The 24,096-nt window shown below is 43.1% G+C and overlaps 1 protein-coding gene across 1 annotated transcript; it reads left to right on the top strand.

The window, feature by feature from the left end:
- The first annotated feature begins 35 nt into the window (after positions 1-35).
- Positions 36-24,096, top strand: LOC130384440 (solute carrier family 15 member 4-like). Its single transcript, XM_056592626.1, is given in 10 exon segments — positions 36-264; positions 478-1,094; positions 2,536-2,831; positions 3,579-3,720; positions 4,340-4,420; positions 7,027-7,207; positions 11,100-11,258; positions 16,195-16,353; positions 23,850-23,898; positions 23,900-24,096. Coding segments are annotated over 9 exon segments (1,743 nt in total). The 5' UTR covers positions 36-264; positions 478-518; the 3' UTR covers positions 24,000-24,096.

Below are 24,096 nucleotides of genomic sequence, written 5' to 3'. Positions count from 1 at the left end.
CAGAGAGGCTGGAACCCGCATGCGCACCGATCCACCACCTTGTAGATCTGCCAAGGATTGCGCGCACGCGCGTTACGGTGGGCTCGCGGGGCGCGGGTCATGTGGTTGGCGGTGACTCTGACACTCTTGTGTTTTCATTCTGCTTATACTTTTCTCCTGTCAGAGTGTTGAGTATTGAACCAGGGTTTCAGAAAGAAACTCACGGACGTACACAAGTTTATTCGGTTAACGGGGGATCGGCAGACGTGTTTACAAGATTGAAAGGTATGTTATCCCCGCGCTGTTATCACATGATTGCTGTTTATAAGTCTGAGCATTGTGCTCAAGCTAGTTTGGAGTTCCCTATGTGGGTAAGTTACAATTTGTACACATGCTGAACAATTTCAGCCAGTACAACTGCTGTAAACATCCTTTGAACTTTGGCAACAAACGATTTTAACGTTGTTTTTCTAAACTTTGCCCCATGTTTCCATACAGGTCGGAACTCAGAGGGAAGCAGAGAGGAACGTGCGAGAGGAATGGCAGACGACAGGGATGCTGATGAGGTGACCCCGCTGTTGAACTCTGGGACTGTGAACGCACCCGCACCATCAGTGTTCCAGGGGAGACGGCTGGCGTGTGCAGCTATCCTATTGGCCGAGTCCCTGGAGAGGATTGCATTCTATGGCATCACATCCAATCTGGTTCTGTTCCTCAACACCAGCCCGTTTCGTTGGGATGGCGCCGAGGCGAGCCAGGCACCCCTTTTGTTCATGGGAATCACCTATCTGATCTCACCGTTCGGTGGTTGGCTAGCAGATGCATACCTTGGGAAATTCTGTACCATTGCTCTTAGCTTGGTCTTCTACTTCCTTGGCATGTTGTTTTTCCCATTTATTTCTGATGAGGACACAATGCAGAATCTATGCGGGGATCAGGGGCAATTTATCGTACTAGCACCTGAATGTCTAAACACCAGCTTCCCCCCACCAAACAACGTGACCTGCAATGCTCGCACACCATACTGCAGACCCGCAGTCTACTGTGGACTCATACTGATCGCGTTAGGGGTTGGTACGGTCAAGTCCAACATCACCCCTTTTGGTGCGGATCAGGTAAAGTATGAAATGTCTTGAGATTCCAATAATTCTAATAATTCTTATCAGACCAGAGGCCACTCACATTCTGATGTGCTGAATGGTTCCAGTGTGTCATTCTTTCCAAGCTCTAATATAGAGCATGCTGTCTAACAGATTTTTGGTCAGATATGTCAGAAAATACTGGGATGCCATGACATTGGGAGTTAGACATGCATACCCTTGCTGAATAGTGTCATTTTGAGTAAATTGATTTGAGGCTTTCAGATAGTAAAGCTCCATTCTCACACTGAAAACCCTCGCATACACTGGTCACATTGATGCATGCTTCAGCTTACAACATGTGATGAAATGTTAATCATGCCTGCATGCATACATGTACATTCAAAACCAGGAAGTTATTTTGTCTCACCCTTTCAACCTGGGTATGATGACTTTGAAGAACCATCACGATTGCGAGGTTTATCCATGGGAGTTCAACACAGTATCTGGGAGTTTGAATCTTTAGCTATCAGCAAATAATTTACAAGTTTAAAAACGAATGCGTCAGGCACATTCAGATTTGTATTGATTGATTCAGGATAAATTCATAGACGATACGATATTTTTACAGCTCACTAACACCCTGTGAATAAAGAAGATTAAGCATAACAGCTACAAAACAGAAACGTTTACAATGCCATGCCTTTGTTAGTAACCAAGGACTGGATCCTGAGTGCAGTGATGGATTTGCAGAACATTTTCTCACCATTCCTTTAAATGCACATCACAAATGATCTCCTTGCCTTTCCCCAGTTTGAAGCGTGTGGCTTCAAACACGCTTCAAACTGGGAAAGAAAAAGTCCAGTTTGAAGCGCGTCGCTTCAAACTGGACTTTACAATTTGCTTGCTTCTTTTTTTCCCAGTTGGCTAATTGGGCAAATTATTAAAGAATGTAAAATATTTCCGTTATGGCACATTAAAGAATATGTTTTCTTCATGTGCAAAGGTTTATAATCTAATATTAAACTACAAGGCCTGGATATCTTAAAAGGTATTTTTGGTATAAGTGTTTAAAGTTAGACTAGTACTATCATCAACTCAAACTACATTTTCTCATACAATGTGCAAACCAAATATGTAAATAGGGATGACAATGTGTCTCGTGATGTAAGAGAGTTCAAATTAGCCCTAGTTTTGCTTGTATAATCAAGTGATGTCTTAACAACGTTAATGTATGTCAGTACAGTTGGTACAGTGTCAGTACAGTTGGTAATTCAGTAGACCATTTTATCCCAAGCGGCCGAGAACAATCATTTGCACACAAGCATACAATCAACTGGAGGAACTGCATTACATTCCAACTGTTGCACAACCAAAACAACTGCAGTGAAAACAAGCAACAGCACATTTACTGTATAGAATCAGTCGTTTGATATTGTGATTGTGTGTGTGTGTGTGTGTGTGTGTGTGTGTGTAGGTGAAGGACCGAGGCCCAGAGGCCACCCGGCGCTTCTTCAACTGGTTCTACTGGTGCATCAACCTGGGGGCCATCATCTCCCTGGGAGGCGTGGCCTACATCCAGCAGAACGTCAGCTTTAAGCTGGGCTACATCATCCCCACCGCCTGCCTCGGCGTCTCCTTCCTGGTGTTCCTGCTGGGCCGTACCGTCTTCATCTCCAAGCCCGCGGACGGCAGCGCCTTCACAGAGATGTTCCAGATCCTGGGCTTCGCCTGTTGCTCCTCCAGGATACCCAAGGAGCCCAGCCTGCTACGGTGAGGAGGGGCGGAAGGGAGAGACCGTGGGGGGGGTTCACGGCCTTTATCTGTTCAGGGGACAAAACGATTGCAGTGATGTGCGAGAAAAGACGAGCACTGATTAGAAAGGAAATACAACTCGAAACCCTTAACGAGCCAAGTGTTTAAAATAACGATTTGGAAGTGAGACACGCAGGGTCGTTATACAATAAAAGTGCAACAACAGTGTTTTTAATATTTGAGGTGGACTTCTGTGGGATCCGTCCCATCCAACAGCCCGCTCAGGTGTTGACAGTGGACCTTTATGTTAAAGTCTCCTTTGATCCCTCTGTTGGATACTTCTCTATTCCCCCCACTGGTCTGGGCCTTCATCATCATCCTCTGTAGTGAAGAGTTATTCCGAGGGCCCGCTATTCGTCTTTGAACAAAAGTACAATCGGTAAAAAAGAAAAAAAAGGAAGAAAAAAAAAGAAGTTGACATTGAATATTTTAAGTTGGTCAATCCCAAAGCCTTTCAAGAATTCCTTATTAAGGCGTTTTCTCCCGAGATAGGGATTATTGGCTTTAGAATAAAGTTTCTGTCGTATCTCTAGAAGTGCTGTAATTTAGGGGTAAGGCATTTCATAGAGGAGGCCGATTAAGACCCCCCCCCCCCCCATCAACCCCCAGCCGATGTTGATTCTGTATTTACCAGGTTTCCTCGCTGCCGTTCGTCTTGACGCTTTAGAACCCACTCTCTTTCCTTTTATTTCTTCTTGACTGAAGCCCTAAGCCCACTATGCTGGATGGAGCCAAAGCCAGCTATGGGGGGAAGTTCCCAGAGGAGAAGGTAGAGGAGTTGAAGTCCCTGCTGAAGATCCTGCCTGTTTTCTTTGCTCTCATTCCATACTGGACTGTGTACTTCCAGGTGAGACCTATACTTCTGATGTAAATGCCTCTGTTATGATTGTTGTGTTGGATATATTTTGTATCGTGATATGCCATTTGGCATGCAATGGACGTGATTGCAAATTAAGACCAACACTTCAGAAATTAATTTTTTGTTGTTGTTTTGTTAGTGTTGGCGGTTCACTTGTAGTGCGGCCATTGACCTTTTTGTTGGCATTCCAAATAGCAGATAGTTTGTATTCTGAAGTTCTACATGCATGTGTTTTTGTTTGTTTGCATTTGTGTGCATGCGTGTGTGTGTTTGTGAGTGTGCGGTTGTTTAACTATTTGTGTGTGTGTCTGTGTGTGTTTGTGAATGCGGTTGTATAACTAATTGTGTGTGTGTTTTGTATGAAGGTGTGTGTGTGTGTGTGTGTGTGAGTGTGCGGTTGTATAATTATTTGTGTGCGTGTGTCTTTGTGTGTGTGCGGTTGTGTAACTATATGTGTGTCTGTGTGTGTGTGCATTTGCATGTTCATCATGTCTGGGTATCAATTTGAAACGCTGTGACTATTGTTGCCTCAGACATTGGGCTGATTAACAAGGCGAGGGGAGTGTAGGCTCCATGCTGCTACAGTAATCTCCTCATTGTGCTGCAGATGCAGACTACATACATCCTGCAGAGCCTGCATTTGAGGATCCCCGGTTACGACTCCAACAGCACTTCTGGCTCCCCGCAGGTAACCGCAGGGGCAGCTGCTCCACCCCCATCACACCTAGCTTTAAAACGCAGCTTCAGGTCATACAATCGCAAGCTACTGTGTAGAACACAAATGTGTTCTGGAGCCAGTTCAAGATGGATTAGAGGTCAAGGCTTCAATTGCCTTAACATTATTGTATGTTGTAGGTCCTTGCATCTAAAAATAATACTTAGCATTGTCTTATTCTAGCTACTGTAGCTTTGTTTAATACAGGGAATGTGATAACCTAACAATTGTTAGTGCTTGACACCTTACTGCACAGACAGCGATATATTGTTTCTCTTTCTTCTGAAAAATGTACTCATTGTAAGTTGCTTTGGATAAAAGCGTCTGCTAAATGCCTTAATTGTAAATGTAAAATGTCTTGCCCCTTTCTTTGTTTTTCATAGAGTACATTTACTTTGAGGCATTTCATAAGATGCTATCGAAACTTATGTATCTTATTTTCTATGCACTCATTTGTATATTGCTTGAAGTAACAAAATCCGATCGGATGTTATCAGATCTTCAGCATCTTGAATGAAAATTCAGGATGTCAACTCTATCCTTCCATCTCCGTCCCTCTATGTGCTCTGACCAAGTTTACGCGTGCCTGCCGATAACGAGTCAGTAGGTCACTTAGAGCCAGTGGTAGTCAACAGCTGGAGGCCTCACTGACCAAGGGGATTAAATAGGAACTACCCTCCACAGACTAATGCCTGGCAGATTAGCAGCATGGCAGACATTTCCCTCCATCCGCTGTGTTTTCCCAGGCCTGACTGCCCCTGTCTGGCGACACAGGTGCACCTGCATATTTAACACCCACACATCGCCAGTTCAGAGAATTCACAGCTCTCTGGAGACTTTACAGCTCTTTGAATGACCGATACAGTCAGTCAGTACAACTGCTCCTAAATCAAGGGTGGGTTTTAGCAGGTATTGCAGGCCTCTGCTGCTATTTTAAAAAGGCACATCAGAGGCATTGGAGGAAGTCTGTAGCCCTCACTGAATAGTGAAGTGAAACACACTGTAAACCACTGTGTGTGTGTGTGTGTGTGTGCGTGTGTCTGTGTGTGTGTGTGTGTGTGTGTGTGTGTGTGATGTGTGATGTGTGATGTGTGTGCGCACACAGGTTACCAATGAAGCTTCTAGGTCATAGTCTCTATGTTCAGACTGTACCGTTAGGAAAGTCAGAAACTGCCTTTAGTTACAGGAACAGGGTACGTTTAGCCTGACCGAAACCAGTGTTGCGCTAAGATACCAATGCCATACTATGATGTATTTGTTGTTATCAGAGGCTTTTATCTAAAGTCAATTCAGATACATGTTATGAAGGTGCAGGTAGGCCATCAGCCATCTTGCCCAAGGACAATGTACAAATAAAGTGCATATAGTCAATTAAAAAAAATACGAAACTTTGGCTGGGAGTTGATTTAAACAACTGATACAATATCCTCTCTTAGTTTACATACACCAAGACATGGAATCGTTTTGTTATATTGCATTAAATCTATTAACAACTTGCTGTACATGTTGTTTACTATTAGTGTGTGTGTTTGTGGGGGGGGGCAGTCATCAGGGAGTCAAAATGGCGGTTTTGTATGTTTGCTTTCCGTATTTCTGTGTATCTATTCTGACAGGGGGAACTGGGTCTTTCTCTAACCACTGGGTAAAAGGGAAGCGTGATTAGATGTGTCAACTGACAGTTGTAACACTGAGAATATATGAAACAAAAGCCCTCAATAATGCAATCTGAATAGCAGAACACTACTCTGGGTAAATCATTCACACATGTACACACTGTACAAACACATCATATATATATATATAGCTAGATAAAGATATAGAGATAGATACATAGATTTGGATGGAAAATGGATGGATGTGTGTTTATATTTATATATATATATATTTAAATACATACATAAAAATATTTGGTCCAAGTTATACTAACTAATAGGCTATATGGTATAAACCTTCATAGCCTATTAGTCAGTATAACTTGGACCAAATCTTTTTATGTATGTATGTATCTAAATATGTATCTATAGACATATAAATTAATTTATATATATATAATATATAAATAAATAAATTAATTAATTAATCAATTAATGGTATAAACCTTCATAGCCTATTAGTTAGTATAACTTGGGCCAAATATTTTTTAGACAACAATTATGGAAATTGCAAAAATTTACACAAAACTTGAATGAATATGTTAATTCAATAGCATACCATTGAAATTGTGGTTTTAATTCAAATACAGTATGTTTTTAATCCATTAAGTTAACTATTTATAAATATAATACTACAAGGACAATATAAGGTGCAATTTTGCTAGTGAAAATTTATATTTCGCATTTATTGTGACATTTGTGAAAATGCTTTGACTGTTTTTGACCACCTGGAGGCGCCAGATATAAGCAAAACCCCTTTGAATGACACTCAAGCACACACACACACACACACACACACACACACACACACACACACACACACACACACACACACACTGGTCGGGGAACTTGAACACTGAATTAAATCGTGTTTTATGCGCTACATTTTCCCCCTGCTTGTGTTCTCACTCCGTATTCCCTGTGCAGTTCTCCTTCCGCTTCCCCACGGCCTGGCTGACGATGTTTGATGCAGTGCTCATCCTCCTGCTGATCCCCCTTAAGGACAAAGTGGTGGACCCCATCCTGAAGCGCCGGGGCCTGCTGCCCTCCCCCCTCAAGAGGATCGCCGTGGGGATGTTCTTTGTCATGTGGTCGGCGGTCGCGGCGGGTGAGTGGCCCCTCCCTGTCCCTTTCGGCCAACTATCAATACAAATAATAAACATTATACACACCATTTTAAAGAACTATGATGGCTGGTGTGCGTCGGCGGTGGACAAACACAGCGACACGCCCATTGTTTTCTTGTTCTAGTGCCCTTCAGACCAGGTGAGCGGGGGAGGAGGAACGGCAGTGTGCAGGCGTTTACAGCGGCGGTGTTTGTAACTTTCTGTGTCTCGGGATGAGCTTTCATTCTGATGCTGCAGGTGTGCGATGGGAGACCCGGAGAGACCCAGAGAGTGAGAGACAGAGACAGAAACAGAGAGAGACATACGGCGAGAGGGATAGAGCGAGCATAGTTGAGTCCTTCAGAAGTCGGCACGTCGTCTGCTCAGAGATGCACTGATAGTAACTGAATCAGAAACACACCGCTCTGGGCTGAGCTCTTATCGTACAGACACAAAAAAACAACACCCAAAGGTGTTTTATTTAATCTTTTTTTCCCTATATCCTTCCCTTGCCGCGCCCATACGGAGCGCACGGGGAACTGTGGCTTCCTCCACTTTGGTTCTGTTTGACTGCACCCACATTCCGACAGCAGTGCTCTGTCCAATTCGGTTCCAGCCCGTGGATTATCTTTGAAATAAAGTCTCTTCCCAGCCTGTCAGTGGGTGCTGCTGCATTGATATATTCAGGCTAAAGCATTTTGAAGGGAGACAAGCCTTGAGGCGGGGAAAAAGCAAATCAGTAACACTTTTCAGAACTGATGCACATTATATTTTCCTCCGCCAGTACCCCACTCACCCCCCCCCCGCCCTGCTCGCGGCCTCCGACGCGCCCCTGCTTGAGCGAGGACACTTTGTTCCTTAGTCAACTACGGTGTGCTGATTAGGGTTTTCGACACGTTGCACCACATGTCCACGCGTTCCGGGTGATTGTGAGCGGTGTAAGTGAAGTTCAACCACATTTACAACGGACCCACGGACGCAACTAAAAGGCATTGTTTTGCACGTTGTTTTTTAATATGAAAATAATGTCACATTGACATTTACAGCTTACAGCTTAATATAGCATTTATTTTAATGACCTAACTTTATGCTGTTTATGTTCAGAATATGCAAATGCTCCCATGGCGGTTCAGCAACAGAGCCACTGTGGTGTAATTATCTGGTGATAAAGGCTTGAGTGGTATGGCTGGTCGCAATAATTTTTCACAATCTCCCCGCTCCAATGCAGAATAATACTTTGGTCAACAACAGGATATTACAAAAGGAACTCCTTATTGTGGTGTATGTACAACTAAACGACTTGTAGTGGAAAATGACCGGGCACCGAACACCAATATATATCTACAACCTACCTGTAGGCGTCCTTGAGCAAGATGGCTTATGCCTGTTACTAAATGACCTTTGTCTGAATTGACTTTGTATATCAGCATCTGCTTAATAATTAAATAGTTTGTCCATGATAATTTGGCTTAGCATTGGTAGCTTAGTGTAGCATTGGATTTCAGTCAGGCCAAATGTGCCTTGTTCCTGTAATTCAATGCAGTGTCTTATTTCCCTCTGGTGCTGCCGGTACAGTCTGAACATAGAGACTTTGACCTAGAAGCTCCATTGGTAACCTGTGCTAGACATCATCAGGGTTTAATGAATGCCTCTGAGACACACACACACACACACACACACACACACACACACACACACACACACACACACACACACACACACACACACACACACACACACACACACACACACACACACACACACACACACATGCGGGCTACAGCTGTGTTATTACAACACAATGCTATGTAAATGTAATTGGTGTGTATGGTTTAAAAGAGAGCGGTTGTTCATCCGAACTAAACAGGTGCTGGGGCGTTGCCATTTAGAAAATTTATTCTGTGTTTTGTCCAGTTTAAAATGATCAGAAGCCTCATGTCTGCATTTCAGAACCCTGAACCGTTGTGAAAAGTTTAATCAAAAAACATTGAATGAGCCTCCATTATACGTTCACAGAAGGCTGTCTGCCCAGGTACTTTGGCAAAACTAAAATGAGTTAAAAGGGGGAATAGATTTTTATTTCAGGCATGCAAAAGCTTTTCAGTTCTTTACTTTCCCATTTGGCACAGCTAAAGAACACCCTGCTTTTCCACTTGGACACAGGTGAAAGAAAATTCGGAATATTGCAAAAAGCCATTTTTGTGTCTCATTATTGCATGGTGCAAAGGCGTTTATGACAGTTCTGGTGTTCACAGGCACTGAGAAGACTTTGGTCAACATAACAGCAATGCATTTGACACTGCCTTATCTTTTACTAAGATAATGTAGTTTTAAAGGAAGGACTAAATAAACCCATGGCCAGGAAGTAAAATAATTGAAATATTTCCATATCAAGATAATATTTGAAGAGTTTATAACGCATTTCTTATGGATTTGCCTCGCATTAATTGGAGAGATTTCATTATTTTCTTTGAAATGATCTAAGTAGACTGAATTGCAGGAAAACAGGTTGTTTTTCTGAGAACAAGTTTGTTTTGCAACTATGTTGCTGTCTCCAGATGACCTATAAACTAAAATAGCATCAAATTGTTTTAAACCATATATCTGAGACGTGGCCTTTGTAACTTTCAAGTCGGACTACTTTGGCGTACATCTCTCGCAAGATAAGACCTTTTGTCTTCAAATACCAACGAGCTGGTCCTTACTAGATGTGCTTTTCCCCCACTCAACCCTTACTGCAGGCATTCATACACCAGGGCTATATTTGTTCTTAATCTCTGATAGATTTCCGAACGTTCAAAAGCTCAAAGCTACATTTTATGAGACGTCCATCGGCTATTGGCCGCGTGTCTTCGGCCACACTAATCGTCTTCTGAATTTAAATCCTTGTCGTCAATTACAAATTTTCTGTGGCCCTTTTATTTATATGGAGTTATATGGACTAGGTACACGCCATCAGCATACATCCTGCCACACTTGGAACAAGGACAACGGGACTCCTGCTTCACAAGGCAGCAAGGGCAATGACGCAATGACATTTCAACCCAAGTCTTTATCTTGTTCGATCAGTGAACTTTAAGTGTGCATATATAATAATATATATATGCTAATCTTCTTAAATTTGGTTAGCCCTATTTGTTTTTTTTCCAAAAGTAGTTCCTTTTTTTCTGTGAAGGCAAAGCACCCGGGGATCACTGCACTAGGCAGCGGATGTGGGATGCTAGCGAGAGTGCGGGGGCATGTTGATGGCAAGTGCCAGCTTTGCTCTGGGCAGCCCATGGGCCGTCCAATCCAGGATGGACAGCTGGTGTTATAGGATAGCTGGATTACAAGGCTGGAAGCCCCTCTCCGATGGCGCATTAAGTGCGGTTATGATAGGAGGCTGTCTCTGGAAGTTATCTGGGAATAGCTGTTGGTCACATGATGATGGTTATCCAATATAGCTTTTAGGAAGCAGAGGCCGCTGATGACGACTGCTCGCTGCTCATTGTGGGGCTGTCGGAACCGTTCCATTACTAGCTGTCATATTGTGCTGGTGCGCAGATATGATCTTAATTAAGTTGTGGGCCACCCATGACGCCAAGTCCCTAATGGAATGTCAGTGGAGGTGCTAGCTCTGGCTATGTCTGCCATTTGTCTGTGTCATGGACTTAAGGGCACTAAGTAGTTTCACAAGAGCTCCCTCGCAATGTCTTATACCAGCTCATATATCCTATATAATTATCATACTTTGCTTTGTAGCCGTCACCCGTCGGTAGATCTCTATTTGCTTTGCTTTTCATCCTTCAGTCGATTCCGTCTGTGCTCATTTGCACTGTGCTTTACTTTGCCTGTTTGCTAACCTTCAGCTCGGTGTGATACGGTGTACCTTGTTCTCTCTCCCTGCTCACCCAGGTTTACTGGAGACCAAGCGGCTGGAGATTGTGAAGACGAACGGCACCATTGACCAGGAGCTTGGCGGGGTGATCTACTACGCTGCAGATTTACCCATCTGGTGGCAGGTGCCTCAATATGTGCTGATTGGAATCAGCGAAATATTTGCCAGCATTGCAGGTACGGTGTGTTGACCCCTTGTGTTTATATTTAAAGGAACATTGTAGTTCCCAGCTGGGCTGAACTGCTGCAGTGCAGCTCTCACACCCTTCTTACAGCCATAGTCAGATGTGAAACAGGATGGATGCATGTTAAAATCAGTCCCTTATCAATTTCGATGTGTGTTTCTAATTTTGTGTGATGCCCTCTACCTCAAACTTTAAATGTATTGATTGGTGGGTGGAGGGTAGGATTATCAAGTTACCATTTTTGATTTTTAACTGCAGTCCTGTAAAAACTTTACCAAAAGGCAAAAAGCCTTTTTCTACCTTGTTGTACTCGTGTTTCCTTCTCCTTGGCTCTTTGCTTCAACAAAGAGCCATCGTAATTTCATTGCGTGATTATTACATTCAGAACATCTAAAAGGACAGTCTTGCTAGAGATCTGAGGGTTTCTTATTGCCAAAATCTCGAGTAAACCAATGAAAACTGCCCGATGTTTCTTCTGCCGCTCGCACAAAACCTCTATTATTACTTAACTTTGGTGCCATATACTTTTATTGTGGTCCAAAAATATATTAAAATCTGTCATAGAGCTGAGGTCTTGCTGTTGTCAGCAGAATCCATCCTTGCGATTAATTCGACCATCATACCTTATCCTAAAACAACTTGGTTAGGTGGCAGTGAAGAATCAAACAAAACGCTGTGCATGCAAAGTGCCTGAACTTCATGTTGCGTGAAGAGTTGAAGACCTGCCGGACTCAGAGTGATGGGTTCTGCAGACTAAAGCAACGCTCTGTCCCTGTACATTGTTTTAATGGGATTTTATTTTGAAAACAAAGAAGGTCTCTAGCAACCATGTAACAGCTCGAAACCATTTGAAACGCTTTGCTTACATTTTCAATCAGAATTTCCTTCTTTTTAACCAAAAGTAATTCAGCCATTACAGAGGTAATGACCAAAATTTGTTAGCAAAGTAGTTTATGGGCAATGGTTTAACTGCTGTCCACGTAAATGTGTAGAAAGGCTGCACGTATACAGCATACAGAACTTTTCTGCACATTTTATTAATTAGCTTCATAATAATCATAATATCATAATAATCTTTAATGGCAAATGGCCAAACGTATACTGGTTGGGTCATGGTAGCTGCTGTGAAGATAGGTCTGTGAGGTTGGAACGTAGCGGTTGGTTGACTTGCTCAACTTTTGCTTTGAATAACATATCCCGATTCACTATTAATTATAGTAATACTCCCATTAATGAATTCTGCAGACAAAAGCAACAAGACGCGTTTTAATGTACGTTTGGGTTAAACATAGTGTGTGACAGCCTTTTCTTTAAGTAGAAAGCAGGCCACCCTTATGAAACACACTCCCACTGACTTTGTCAATGACATCAATTTAAATAAAGTACCCCCTCATTTGCTAAAACTTTAAACAAATCGTAATTTCAAAGGGAACTGGCAACGATACAGGTAACGAGGTCAAACCTCCTCCTCCTCCTACTCAGTTAACCTGTAGAAGGAAGAAAAACCTCATCTACTGTATTGATGCAAGGACAAGGAGGAGCCTCACGTTACACCATGCTCAGCTGCCAAAACACTATCTCATCAGCACTCTATAATGCTAGGGAATGCTCCTTTTAACCAACTTCAGAGGGGCTTGTTGGATCCATACATTGCATAACATAGTGGGATGTTATGTCACGTGTTTCCATGCCCGCTTCGTGTCATGTACGAAGCGCGGTGACAAAACCAGACATCAAAAAATCTAACCTTCATCAGCTTCCCTTTTCTTCTTGTTCATGAAAGAGCAGATTATGTGTTTCTGTGCGATGTGTGTCTCTGAGTCTGACGTTGTCCCAATAGCCACATCAACGGGCATCAGAGACCTTGTTGTTGTTGTGATTCGCCGCGGCGGCGGCAGTGTGCCTCCTGTGATCGCAGAGACTAGACGTGCCGATCACATTGCGAGAATCAATAGGCAAGCTAACTGCTCATTATCCCATTTTTCTGGTGTTTCCTCTGAAGTCATGCATCGCTCGTGGGCCTATTACGGGTGTGCAAACGGGTTGACTTATCCTGCTAGTTACACAACGTTATGCCGTTGTCACCTTGGTTTATTTGTTAGTAGCTGTTATTCTACTTCCAGGCATGGTCAGGATTGCAATGGGTGCTATAGTTGACATACATACATACATACATACATACATACATACATACATACATACATACATACATACATACATACATACATACATACATACATACATACATACATCAGTGTTTCCCCTACCATTGTTCAGGCCTGGCGGGCCGCCAGGCCAACGAGCGCCCCCGCCAGGCCAACAACAGGCCAAAAAAAATAAAAATAAAATAAAAGAAAAAAAGAAAAAAGAAAAAAGAAAAAAGAAAAAATGAAAACAAATAAATAATGCGGTGTCGCGCGTGCGCAGATTATGCCCCATCATAACGGACAATCTGACAGCATTAAGTTATATCATCATTAGCATGGCACTGTCACACTAAATTTGTACCGGCTGACAAATTTGTACCGGGCGCGTCATCAATACGTAATCCATTCCAAACCTGCCCGGCAACAGATGATCAGATGATTAGAACCTTTCGAATGACGTGAAAGGTTCACGAACATTCGCAAACCTTCTATCTAGCGATCCGTTATCTGTATTGTGCTATTTCGTCCTTGACCTGCTTTAAACACTCAGTTTACTTGATAAATTTGATTAAACAATGAAATACAATACAAATATAAAGTAAAAACAAGTGTTATCTAGCGATCCGTTAACTGTACTATGTTATTTCGTCTTTGGCAACATGAGCGCGAATGTTTTTTGAAACCTGCCCGGCAACGGATGACGCGATCATCTGTTGCAGGCAGGTTTGGAATGGATTACATATGGATGACGCGCCCGGTACAAATTTGGCAGCCGGTACAAATTTAGTGTGACAGCACCACCAAAAATTGTATTGTAAATAAAATTAGTTTATTGTTAATAACGTGTTTATTGAATCATTATCAACTTGTGATGGCTAAGCAAGTGTTTTACATGGAAATAACCAACAAATACTCTAGCATCCCGTGAAAAATGTATAAAAAAAATCACACTATCAGCTCTTACCACCGGGCCTAAAAAAAATTCTAGGGGAAACACTGCATACATACATACATGTATAAAGGCAAAACATTTTAAATCGTTATGATGATGCTGTTCTTTGTAATGATTGTTCAATAGTTAGTTAGTTATATGGAATAAGAGGTTCACAGGGCCAACATGAGGTCTGCATGAAAGAGAGATTCAGACATGGCAAAGCCGTGGGGAACCTCAGAATACTCATTCCTTTCTCGATGCCGTACCCTCACACAAGGGGCTTACCTCGGGGGGAACGGGCTGAGTGAATTGTCAGACATGTCTTGTAAACGGGAAACGTTGGCCCTTCGTCGTCTTCTTCAGTTTAAATAAATCCTGCCCGAGCCCAAAGTGTCTGCTATTGCTCCTTTCTGCCGTCCTAAGCCTTGTAGGAACATGATTCTCTCCTCAGCCGCCCCCTAATTCTGCATAATTCTTCCTGGACAATAGATTTGGGGAGCCGGCAGCATGAACACCATGGTTAAAACATTCCCCCAGGGATATTTAATTATGAATTGTTCTTTGGAGAATGTTAAACCCAATGATATGTTCATGGAAGGAAAAGTTGCCCTAGCGATAAAGCCCACCGGATAAAGAAACTAAAAACATTTAATATCCCACTAATTTTGGACAGAAAAAAAGAAGAAAAGCTTGTTATTTCCCCCACTGTCGATGAATATAAGTCTGTTCAGTGTGATAGAGCTTGAGACAACATTATAATACTCCAGGGATCACAAAACAGTGAGGTTTATTATTAATAATTTTTCTCATTTTCCCAGTCCTCTGTACATTTGCCCTGCGATGGCCGGGCTGTTTGTTGGTATGCGTTTTATAGGCTAAACTATTGACCAGTTGTTTGTTATTATTGAAAGGTTAAACATTTCTATAAATAAATCTAACTTGCCTCCGACTTCTGGAAAGGTCACTCTATGTTTCGCCACATTTACAGTTCCTTTATTTTCTTCAATGTTTTTCCCCTCCATTCCATCGCGGCTGTTGCAGGTATCTCGGAGGAAGCTGTGAATCCCATTAATTTTGTGCTCTGTTCCCCTCCGAGGAAGTTCTTAAAAGGAAAAGTTATTTAATTACGGCTCCCTGGCCTAGCCTAATCTCTGCCAGCAGATATGGCTAAGGGCTCCCAGTTGAAAAACACGTTGTAGCCGCTACATTATCAGTGTCAGCCTGTTGCCAGATGGATCTCTGGGCGAGAAGGAGCACAATTCGATTTTTGCCATATGTTTTATAAAAAATTAAGTCACGCTTTTCCTAACATGAGCGCCCGAACGGTTACTTCGCCATTAAAAAAATAAATAAATATCTAAGTCTAATTGAAAAATGCTGTTTTGGTGTCATGTAGTCTATAGCAGGGCCATGTAGATAACTCAGGTCCCAGTGTCCTGGCTGGCCAGACCCCTGCAGTGTAAGTGGAGTGGTGCGGTGAAGTATGCATGTTGTTTATGTTGGTCAGTGCCCCCCGCTCCCCAAAGAGCTGTGGTTGCATTAGAGCAGACCCTCATGGTTTATCGACAGCAGGGGGAATAGTTCCACACTACAACTCTCTTTTACAAGGGTGCATTCATAACGGGCTGATTGTATTTCTTCAGGGAGTGACACACATAGATCCAATCTGTAGTTGCATTACTACTTTACAAATGTACCGGTGTGCAAATGGGATAGTCCTTAAAAAGCATTTTACTCAAACACAGCATCCACGACGTGCTGACGGTGTTAATTGCAGCTAAGAACGGTGTTTTTTTTAATGCAATAATTCAGCCAGGTTGTGTTTTACCTTCTGCTCTTAACGGCAGGTCTGGAGTTTGCCTACTCAGCAGCCCCTAGGTCCATGCAGAGTGCCATCATGGGTCTCTTCTTCTTCTTCTCTGGGATCGGCTCCTTCGTGGGCTCTGGCCTGCTGGCCATTGTCTCCCTCAACGCCATTGGCTGGATGTCATCACACAACGACTTTGGTGAGTGAGAAACCCCACAGCCCGAGCTTAAGCCACTCAGCACACTTGAGGAGTCGGTAATACTTATCGACTTGAACGTGTTGAAAGGTAATGTCACAGCACAATCAAATCCAGTCATACAGCTTTACATATGAATCAAGTCACTGATTATGTTCTGAAGATATTCTTGACAACAAGGGCTTCTGCCATGGTACAAAGTATCTCCTGGTTTCGCATATCGCAACAGAGTGATTAGGATAATTAGTATAAGATCCGTCAAGACCTCACTCCAAAGATATCAGATTCAAAAAATGTCTCGGTGCCGGTGTTGAAATACATCCTGGATCTCTGCCTTCAACCCACGGGCCCATTCATCTTTCACACTACAATATTTGCCAAGGAGAACATGCTGCCGTGTGTCATAAGCTGTACCAGCACCTGAAAATCAGTCTGTCCATCTCCCTGGCACATTGGTTAATAGTTTGGCGCTATTGATTGAGAAACATTGGCTGTCCAGAGTGCGCTGTTCCATCTCGACCATATAGAAGTCCTGCGATGGATTAAAAGCAAAAGATTTATTTATTTTCTCGGGGCTCAGTGTCACGAGTACTCGCATGGCTCGCTCTGATTTAAAACCCACTTAAGTAGTTTGTAAATTAGTCACAGGGGTGAAGACAACACGCTGCACAATTCCCTTGTTTTTCGAGCGTTGGCAGTAATAAATAGCCGTGCCAGCCTAACGACAAAAGGTTTGTATAAATCTGCTCTGGTGATGGAGGGAGCGGCGGTGGCAGCAGATGTATGGCCCCCCTGGCGAGAAGCGGCTCCCGGCCCAGCTGCACTTCCCAGCAAGCTTGCGGTAAATAAGGCAGAACTGTAAATTGTTTATCCACCAAACCCCTAATAGCTCATTAATACGGTGCGGCGACAGGTTAGGAGGTATTTTTGATGAGGTTGGCACTTGGCGCGCTCTGCACGGCTTCCTCGATCCATCCCTCGCCCCCCAATCGGCTGGCCTGAGGCGGCGTTTATTTCTAAAGCGTCATTTGATTGCTTTACTGGAGGCTGTTCCTGACAGCCTGGGCTTCCCAAAATAAGGCATTACGGTAAATGGCGGCTGGTTTTCGGGAATGCACTGAAACCCCCGCGTCATCGGACTACAATAAGACAAAAATCATGGTATCAGGATGTGGTTATCAGGTTACGTTGCATGATTATCATGTTTTTCTGCTGTTTGTATCGTGTCGTTCACATTCGATGTCAGTACTCTGAATATAAATATAATGCCCCAGGAGGGACAGCAGTAGAAGTCTGCTTATTTCCATGGGGCGAGTTGCTGTGGTGATGTTTGAGGCATTTGGGACAAGCTTGCTCGAATAGCGACTGTGTGCCGGGCAGGGCTTGGAGACATTCAACGTTAATCACAGGCTTGTGGGCCTGATTCAAGAGTCTCTCTTAAGCTAACCCTCAGGAAGCTCACCTGGAGCCGCGCCTACTGGATTTACTCTTGCTGTTAACTCCACTGCCATGTCTCCTCATCCACAGTTTTCAGGAATCCTCATTTGGGAATGTGTTTCATCGTGAAAATGTTTTTATTTGGGGGATTTGAACTTGCTTACTTTCAAAGTTCTTCGTCTGTCACCTTTTAATTTTGTTTTCATTTGAGTTGTTGAAATGCAGAAAAAACAATCCCAAACCTTTGTAACCTGCCTCGGCGCTACCTTTAAAACTCAAAAGCCCGATGAATAGAAGGTCAAGCCTCTCTGTCTCTATCATATTCTTTATACAGGAAGGGGTTTTGTTCTCCAAAATGTATTCCGTTTCGCCTTGGTTTGGATCCACCTTTTTAGGGGGGTATATTTGAGCTGGAGTAAAAGCCTGGGCCTCAATCACATGACAGGAAATGGCCCCTTTTTCTATTGTTGTGTTCAAGCACCGCAAGGTCAGAGATCAGATGTCAAGGATGGGGTGGGAGTGCTCAAAGAGAGTTGGCATTCACACATCTCGCTCTTGAAGTGTGGGATCATATTGGGTAAAATGTCAGTGTTTTAACCGGGGCCTTAATGTCAGATAAGGACAATTCTGCTTTATCTCTCCAGCGGTCCTCATGGAAGTGTGTTGCTGTGGATATATACCTTTTGTGTTTATAATAGAGAAAGGAAACCGTGTTCTTTAGTTGCTATGCTGTCTTTGATGACTTTGAGGTTCTATTATCGTTGAACATACACTGCATTGGTGCAATTCAAAAAGATGAATGAGTGAGTGTCAAATACCTCTTTTTCAATATCTGTAAACCCCTTCCCCGCACCTCACTCGTGCATTGATTCTGACTTTGTTTGGAGCCTGCAGATAGCATTGAATGCGTCGTAGAATCACAATCGGGAGGGGCTGCTGCCGAGTTCTCTGATGACCTGCATCAGATTATCTGTTGTTGATATTGACTTGCGTCGTTTCGATTCACGTGCCATGCTCAAATGGAGTCTGGAAACAAGCTTTTGAGTATAATAAAATATAAGCCGTTGAACCTCAAATGGCTTTTTAGAGAGTCTTGCTAATGGTAACCATTTTTTTATATTTCTAATCATCGCATTGACAGTGGCAATCCTCTTGCAAAACACTAGCCGGTGGCAGTCCTAATTCAGCTACAACCATTAGCTGTGATGTTATAATTCAGATATAACCGCTAGCAGGTGAGTTATAATTCAGCTACAAGCTATAGCTGTATCAGTTAGAATTGAGTTACAACCATTAGCTGTGACATTTCTAATTCAGGTACAATCACTAGCTGTGACAGTTATAATTCAGATATAACCGCTGGAGGGTGACAGTTATAATTCAGTTAAGAGCATTAGCTGTTTCAGTTACAATTCAGCTACAACCTATAGCTGTATTAGTTACAATTTAGTTACAACCACTAGCTTTGACAGTTACTATTCAGCTGCTAGCTGTGACAGTTACAATTCAGCTACTAGCTGTGACAGTTACAATTCAGCTACTAGCTGTGACGGTTACAATGTAGCTACAACCACTAGCTTGTGACAGCTACATAGTGGTTTGACTGGTGGATAAATGGCTATAAAACTTAAAAGAGCCATTAAATACCTGTAAAATATTATAGTCTTATTCATGGATTTCCCATTATGCGAGGGTCCTGTAATTTTTGGCTTTAATAGCTCCACATAAGTACCAAGCATCTAAATGGGCCCCTGGGGCAGTGGACTAAAGGAAAGGAGATGATGTCTAATTAACATGGAGAGTACTATAATAGGCGCAGTGGGACTCGGTTGTTCTGCAGCAAGGTGGCCGGCTTAAAAGAGGCTTCAATGCACTGCCATACATGCAATAATCCTACCAAGCATTTCAATAAATCTTTAAAAATCAATTCCAATATATTATTGAATATACCGGGAAATCCCCCAAACACCTTATTACTGAATTATTCTCAGTTGTGGTTGTCTGCTGGCCATCCTTCTTTGATAATAACAATTGCGACAGGACCCTGGCCTATTATCTGTTGAAAGTTAATATGCGATGGCTAATACAAGTACAGACTCGGTACAAATGCTTTGGCCTGTTTCCCCCGCTGCGCTCTGCTGTTGAGCCCTTTGTGCTTTACAATGAATTATTCATGCTGTACTTTATTTGTAGATTTATTATACTTCTTTAAAAATGTTATCCGTTTCTTACACAGGCAACCTTTGCCGAATTAGGCTGACCAACAGAATAGACGGAAATTATATATGTAAGGAGCGGGACTTTCAATTGCCCTCCCCGTTTCATTAGCAGTGGCAGAAATTCACATCTGAAAGGCAGCTTTCAGGTCCTTTGAATGCCAGATCAAAGGTGGGAGACAGACAGCCCAGCGAGCCCACCGCGGACACGGCAGCACCCCTGCGTTTGATGCCTCCCATCAGCGTCGCCGTCTCTTTATGGTCCCTCGTTTTTAATTACCCACAACCGGGTGCGCATCACAACATATGAAGCGGGGAGAGGCACCAGCTGTAATTCCCAGGGATACCAGGGATTGTGATCTGCTCTGTTGAGCACAAAATAGGGGAGGACGTGATAGAAGCAGGGTGTCTTTGTTTCAGATCCTGGTTAATCCTGATTGGGTTAATCCCGAGCGTTTGATCCGTACCAGAAGACGCTGTGTTAAGTCGTGTATGTCGACGCGGAGTCTAGAAAACGATACGCTTATATACGCATCTAGTGCAGCGTGAAGGAGCTTCACAGACTCTGGCTAGAGAAAAAAGTAGTTTTGCCATGGCTTTAAGGCGTGTTATTGCTACTTGTACATTATAAGTGACAGTTCAGGGATATTTTTTGGGGGGAGAAAGAAAGACGAAGGTTGATAAATCTTGGCGATGAATCACTTTGTTGTTCGTGTGCACCCCTCGTGATTCCTGGCCAGCGATCTGCTTGCAGCCACATGTTCCCAGATGTCCTGCTTTAGCACTTGTGACAGCAGTCCCTGACCTGTCAAATGGCCCTCGGGTGGGTTCGGGTCACAGAGGACTGCTCCACTGTGTTCTTCTTGCTGCGGAAGTGTGTTAGAAGATGGGTCACATTCCTTTACTTTTGCAATCATTATTGCACATTCCTTCTTGAGTACAATAACAGGGAGGCAAAGACACATGTCACATGTCTCAACTGTGGAATAACTGAATTGTACTATTGTGCAATTCTTTTTTAATAAATAATGCATGAATGTATTTTTCCACAAGATTCTGAGGGTAAAAGCTGTCTGTCATGTTGACAAATTATTTGAAATATACCGACGATCCTTGCAGGCGGCATCTACTCACAAAAGCAAAAGAAAGAGCAGAAATGTATTCAACCCCCCTGTGGTGTTATTCCTCTTGACCCACGGGGACGGCCTGCTCTAAAGGTAGCAGTGTAATGAGACTGAAGCCTCTCTCATCCCAGACCTGTCAGAACCTGCTCTCTGTTCCCTACCCCTCGCGCCCCCCCTGGAGTGGGGGTACCTGGGGAAAAGATACAACTACACCGGAATTACCTCCTTAGCCAATTAAGCCTGCTGCTTCTTTCCGGCCACTTTATCGCCGTGACATTCTCTGTTGAGGAACCTAATAGGGGGCTTTCTCTTCTCTTCTCCTGGCAGCACGTTGCTCATGGGGGTTTCACGGTCCCACAGCTGAAGATGATGTAGGATGCAAGCTACATATAGCCCCGGTCCCGGTGTCACTTTAAAGTGGGGACACGACGCACTGTGGTGCGGCCTTCATGCTTCCATTGCGGGGTTTTTAAACCGGTCTGATTATTTTTTTTAGAAAACACAAAATACACTGGATAGTGGACCTGACCTTTTAATAGGTCAACAGTCATTGTCCACGGTTTTGGAAGCTCAGAGCTCTGAGTTGACTCCAGATGATTGTCTCATGAAGTAGGGGACGATGTCATGCCATGGTTAGATTCACTTAATTAGGGAAACTGTAACACATGCAAACCATGTTCCCATAAGAAATCAAGGGTTTATGTTGTGTCCTTTGTGATGATGCAGGGAATAAAACATGATGATTCTATCATGATTGGCTGTGAACTCCCTACCTTGAATAGGAGTTCAGGATGGTTTAGTTAAGGTCATCTCGCATAAACTTATGACTGATGTATGCGATACACGACGCCAGAAACCTTATTTCCACACTAGCCAGGGTGATGGTAATTGCTTTCAGTACAGCCGTGGCTGGTTGGACCACAACCCACCCCCAGATACAACAGGTAACATATAGACAGTTGGACCCTTTAACTGGATGACAGCGGTATCTATCCAATGTAAACATGACAAAAGTGCGTATTAGAGACCTTGTGAAGGAGTTAATCGGTTTCACACCTGTGCATTTCATTGCAGTGATTCAAGAGGTTTCAAAATCCTAATTCTTAGAATTTAAAACCTAAGAGGTGTTAATAATGGTAAATGGTATCCATAACTTGGATTTAGAGCACATTATTTTACTGCTTCCTCAACCCCCACACTCTTTTATGCCCTTGAGCAAGACAGAAACCCAACTTGCATCAGCAAAACACTGAAAAGGAAACCATTTACCAAATACAACAACTTCCTCTAAAACTGTGATGAAAATTAGAACAACCCTCATTATGCATCATTAACTGAGGATGAAAATGATAGACTCCATCAGTTGTCAGATAATTCCATAGCAAATTATACCGCGAAGCTCAAGGTTTGATTGGGTGTAGTATTCTGTGGCTCAGGAAGTGTAAGTAAATTGCCGGGAATAATTACTCAGACTAATTTGTCCTCCTACAGGCTCTGCACACATCCACTGTGTTATCAGCCATTAGCTAAGCATGCCGCGTCCTACAACCTGAAGAAGTACAGGTTGGGGAACTTTTCTTCTTCCTCTGAAGGCACTAGTATTCCCGGGCCTCCTTCCTGCCATAGCACCTGCTCTGTGTGCGGCTGTCTTTGTGTATGGATGGTGTCGTCTGCTATCCCTGCACTCCCTCTTCCACCTGACAAGCCTCACTCTTTCAGTCCCAGGAATCACAGCTGGAAGCTCGTCCCTCACCTCCTTATTGGATGCGGGTCCCGGGAGGAAACAAACGGTCCTTAATACAGATGAAAGGCTCTCTGCCCGTCGTCACAGCTGCGGGCCCATATTACAGTTATTTGTCAGACTTCAGTCTCACATCATCCGGCCCCGCCGTCTCTATCAGCACCAGAATGTGCAGGTCAACCATCTTTACATATTCCACATTTCACTGAATTCTTATTCCTAGCAGAGCTTTATCACAGTGAGCTACAGCTCACACCTAGCCCACTGTTACCGTGTGACTCCATAGGAATCAACCTTCATAGTCCTGGTTAACCAGGTTTACTGCTCAGGGCTATTACCTTAGTGTGGTGCACTAATCACTATGACGAGGTACAGACACTGGCGTCATTCCCCCCCCGACATATCTAGTTGTCTAATTAAAATAAACTGCATTCGCTGACAGCGAGTTGAATGTAGGGCTGCTCGATTGTGGAAAAAATCATAGTCACGATTATTTGTGTCAATATTGACAATCAAGATTTTTTATATAATTATTTATTATTTTAATTATTTTTTCAGAAAATTATGCATTTGTTCTACCTTTCTCTCCAAAAAACAGGGAACACTGAAATGTCCCCTTTAAAAAATACAAAAAATGTTCAAGTCAGAAAACGTTCAAAATCGAAATTAATGTAAAAATATGTAGCCTTCTGTTCTATGGGATTATAGCTGCAATTTGTAGTAAATATAAAACCGTATTATTATTTTTTAATAAAAAATAAATATTTTGAACTCAATCCAAACTAATCATATTAGTTTGGATATCGTTTGACCATATCGAAATCACAATCAAATTTTGATTAATTGCACAGCCCTAGTTTAATGCGTTTTGTTTTCCTTCGATAACCCTCATCCAAAGCCTACCGCGGACGGGCTGAACTCTCCCTGATTATTATTATCCCAAAACGTCTCCCCTGACGAACTCTCTGCTCCTCTCTCTAGGTAACATCAACCACTGCAAGCTGCACTACTACTTCTTCGTCCTGGCTGGATCCAGGCCTCACCCTCCTCGTCTTCCTCATCGTCTCGGTCAAATACGACAAGCAAAAGGGCCGGACAGGAAGTTACAGGCGGAGTCAGTCCACTTCCTGACCAGCGTCCACCCATGCACCACTGTGCCTTGTCCACAATAAGCCTGAGAAGGACCCCCCCCCCTCCCCCATGATCACCTCCTCCAGGTCTTCTTGCT

Source organism: Gadus chalcogrammus, chromosome 6, assembly GCF_026213295.1.
Source record: "Gadus chalcogrammus isolate NIFS_2021 chromosome 6, NIFS_Gcha_1.0, whole genome shotgun sequence".
NCBI classification, from domain to species: domain Eukaryota; kingdom Metazoa; phylum Chordata; class Actinopteri; order Gadiformes; family Gadidae; genus Gadus; species Gadus chalcogrammus.
This window is presented reverse-complemented; position numbering and strand designations above follow the sequence as displayed.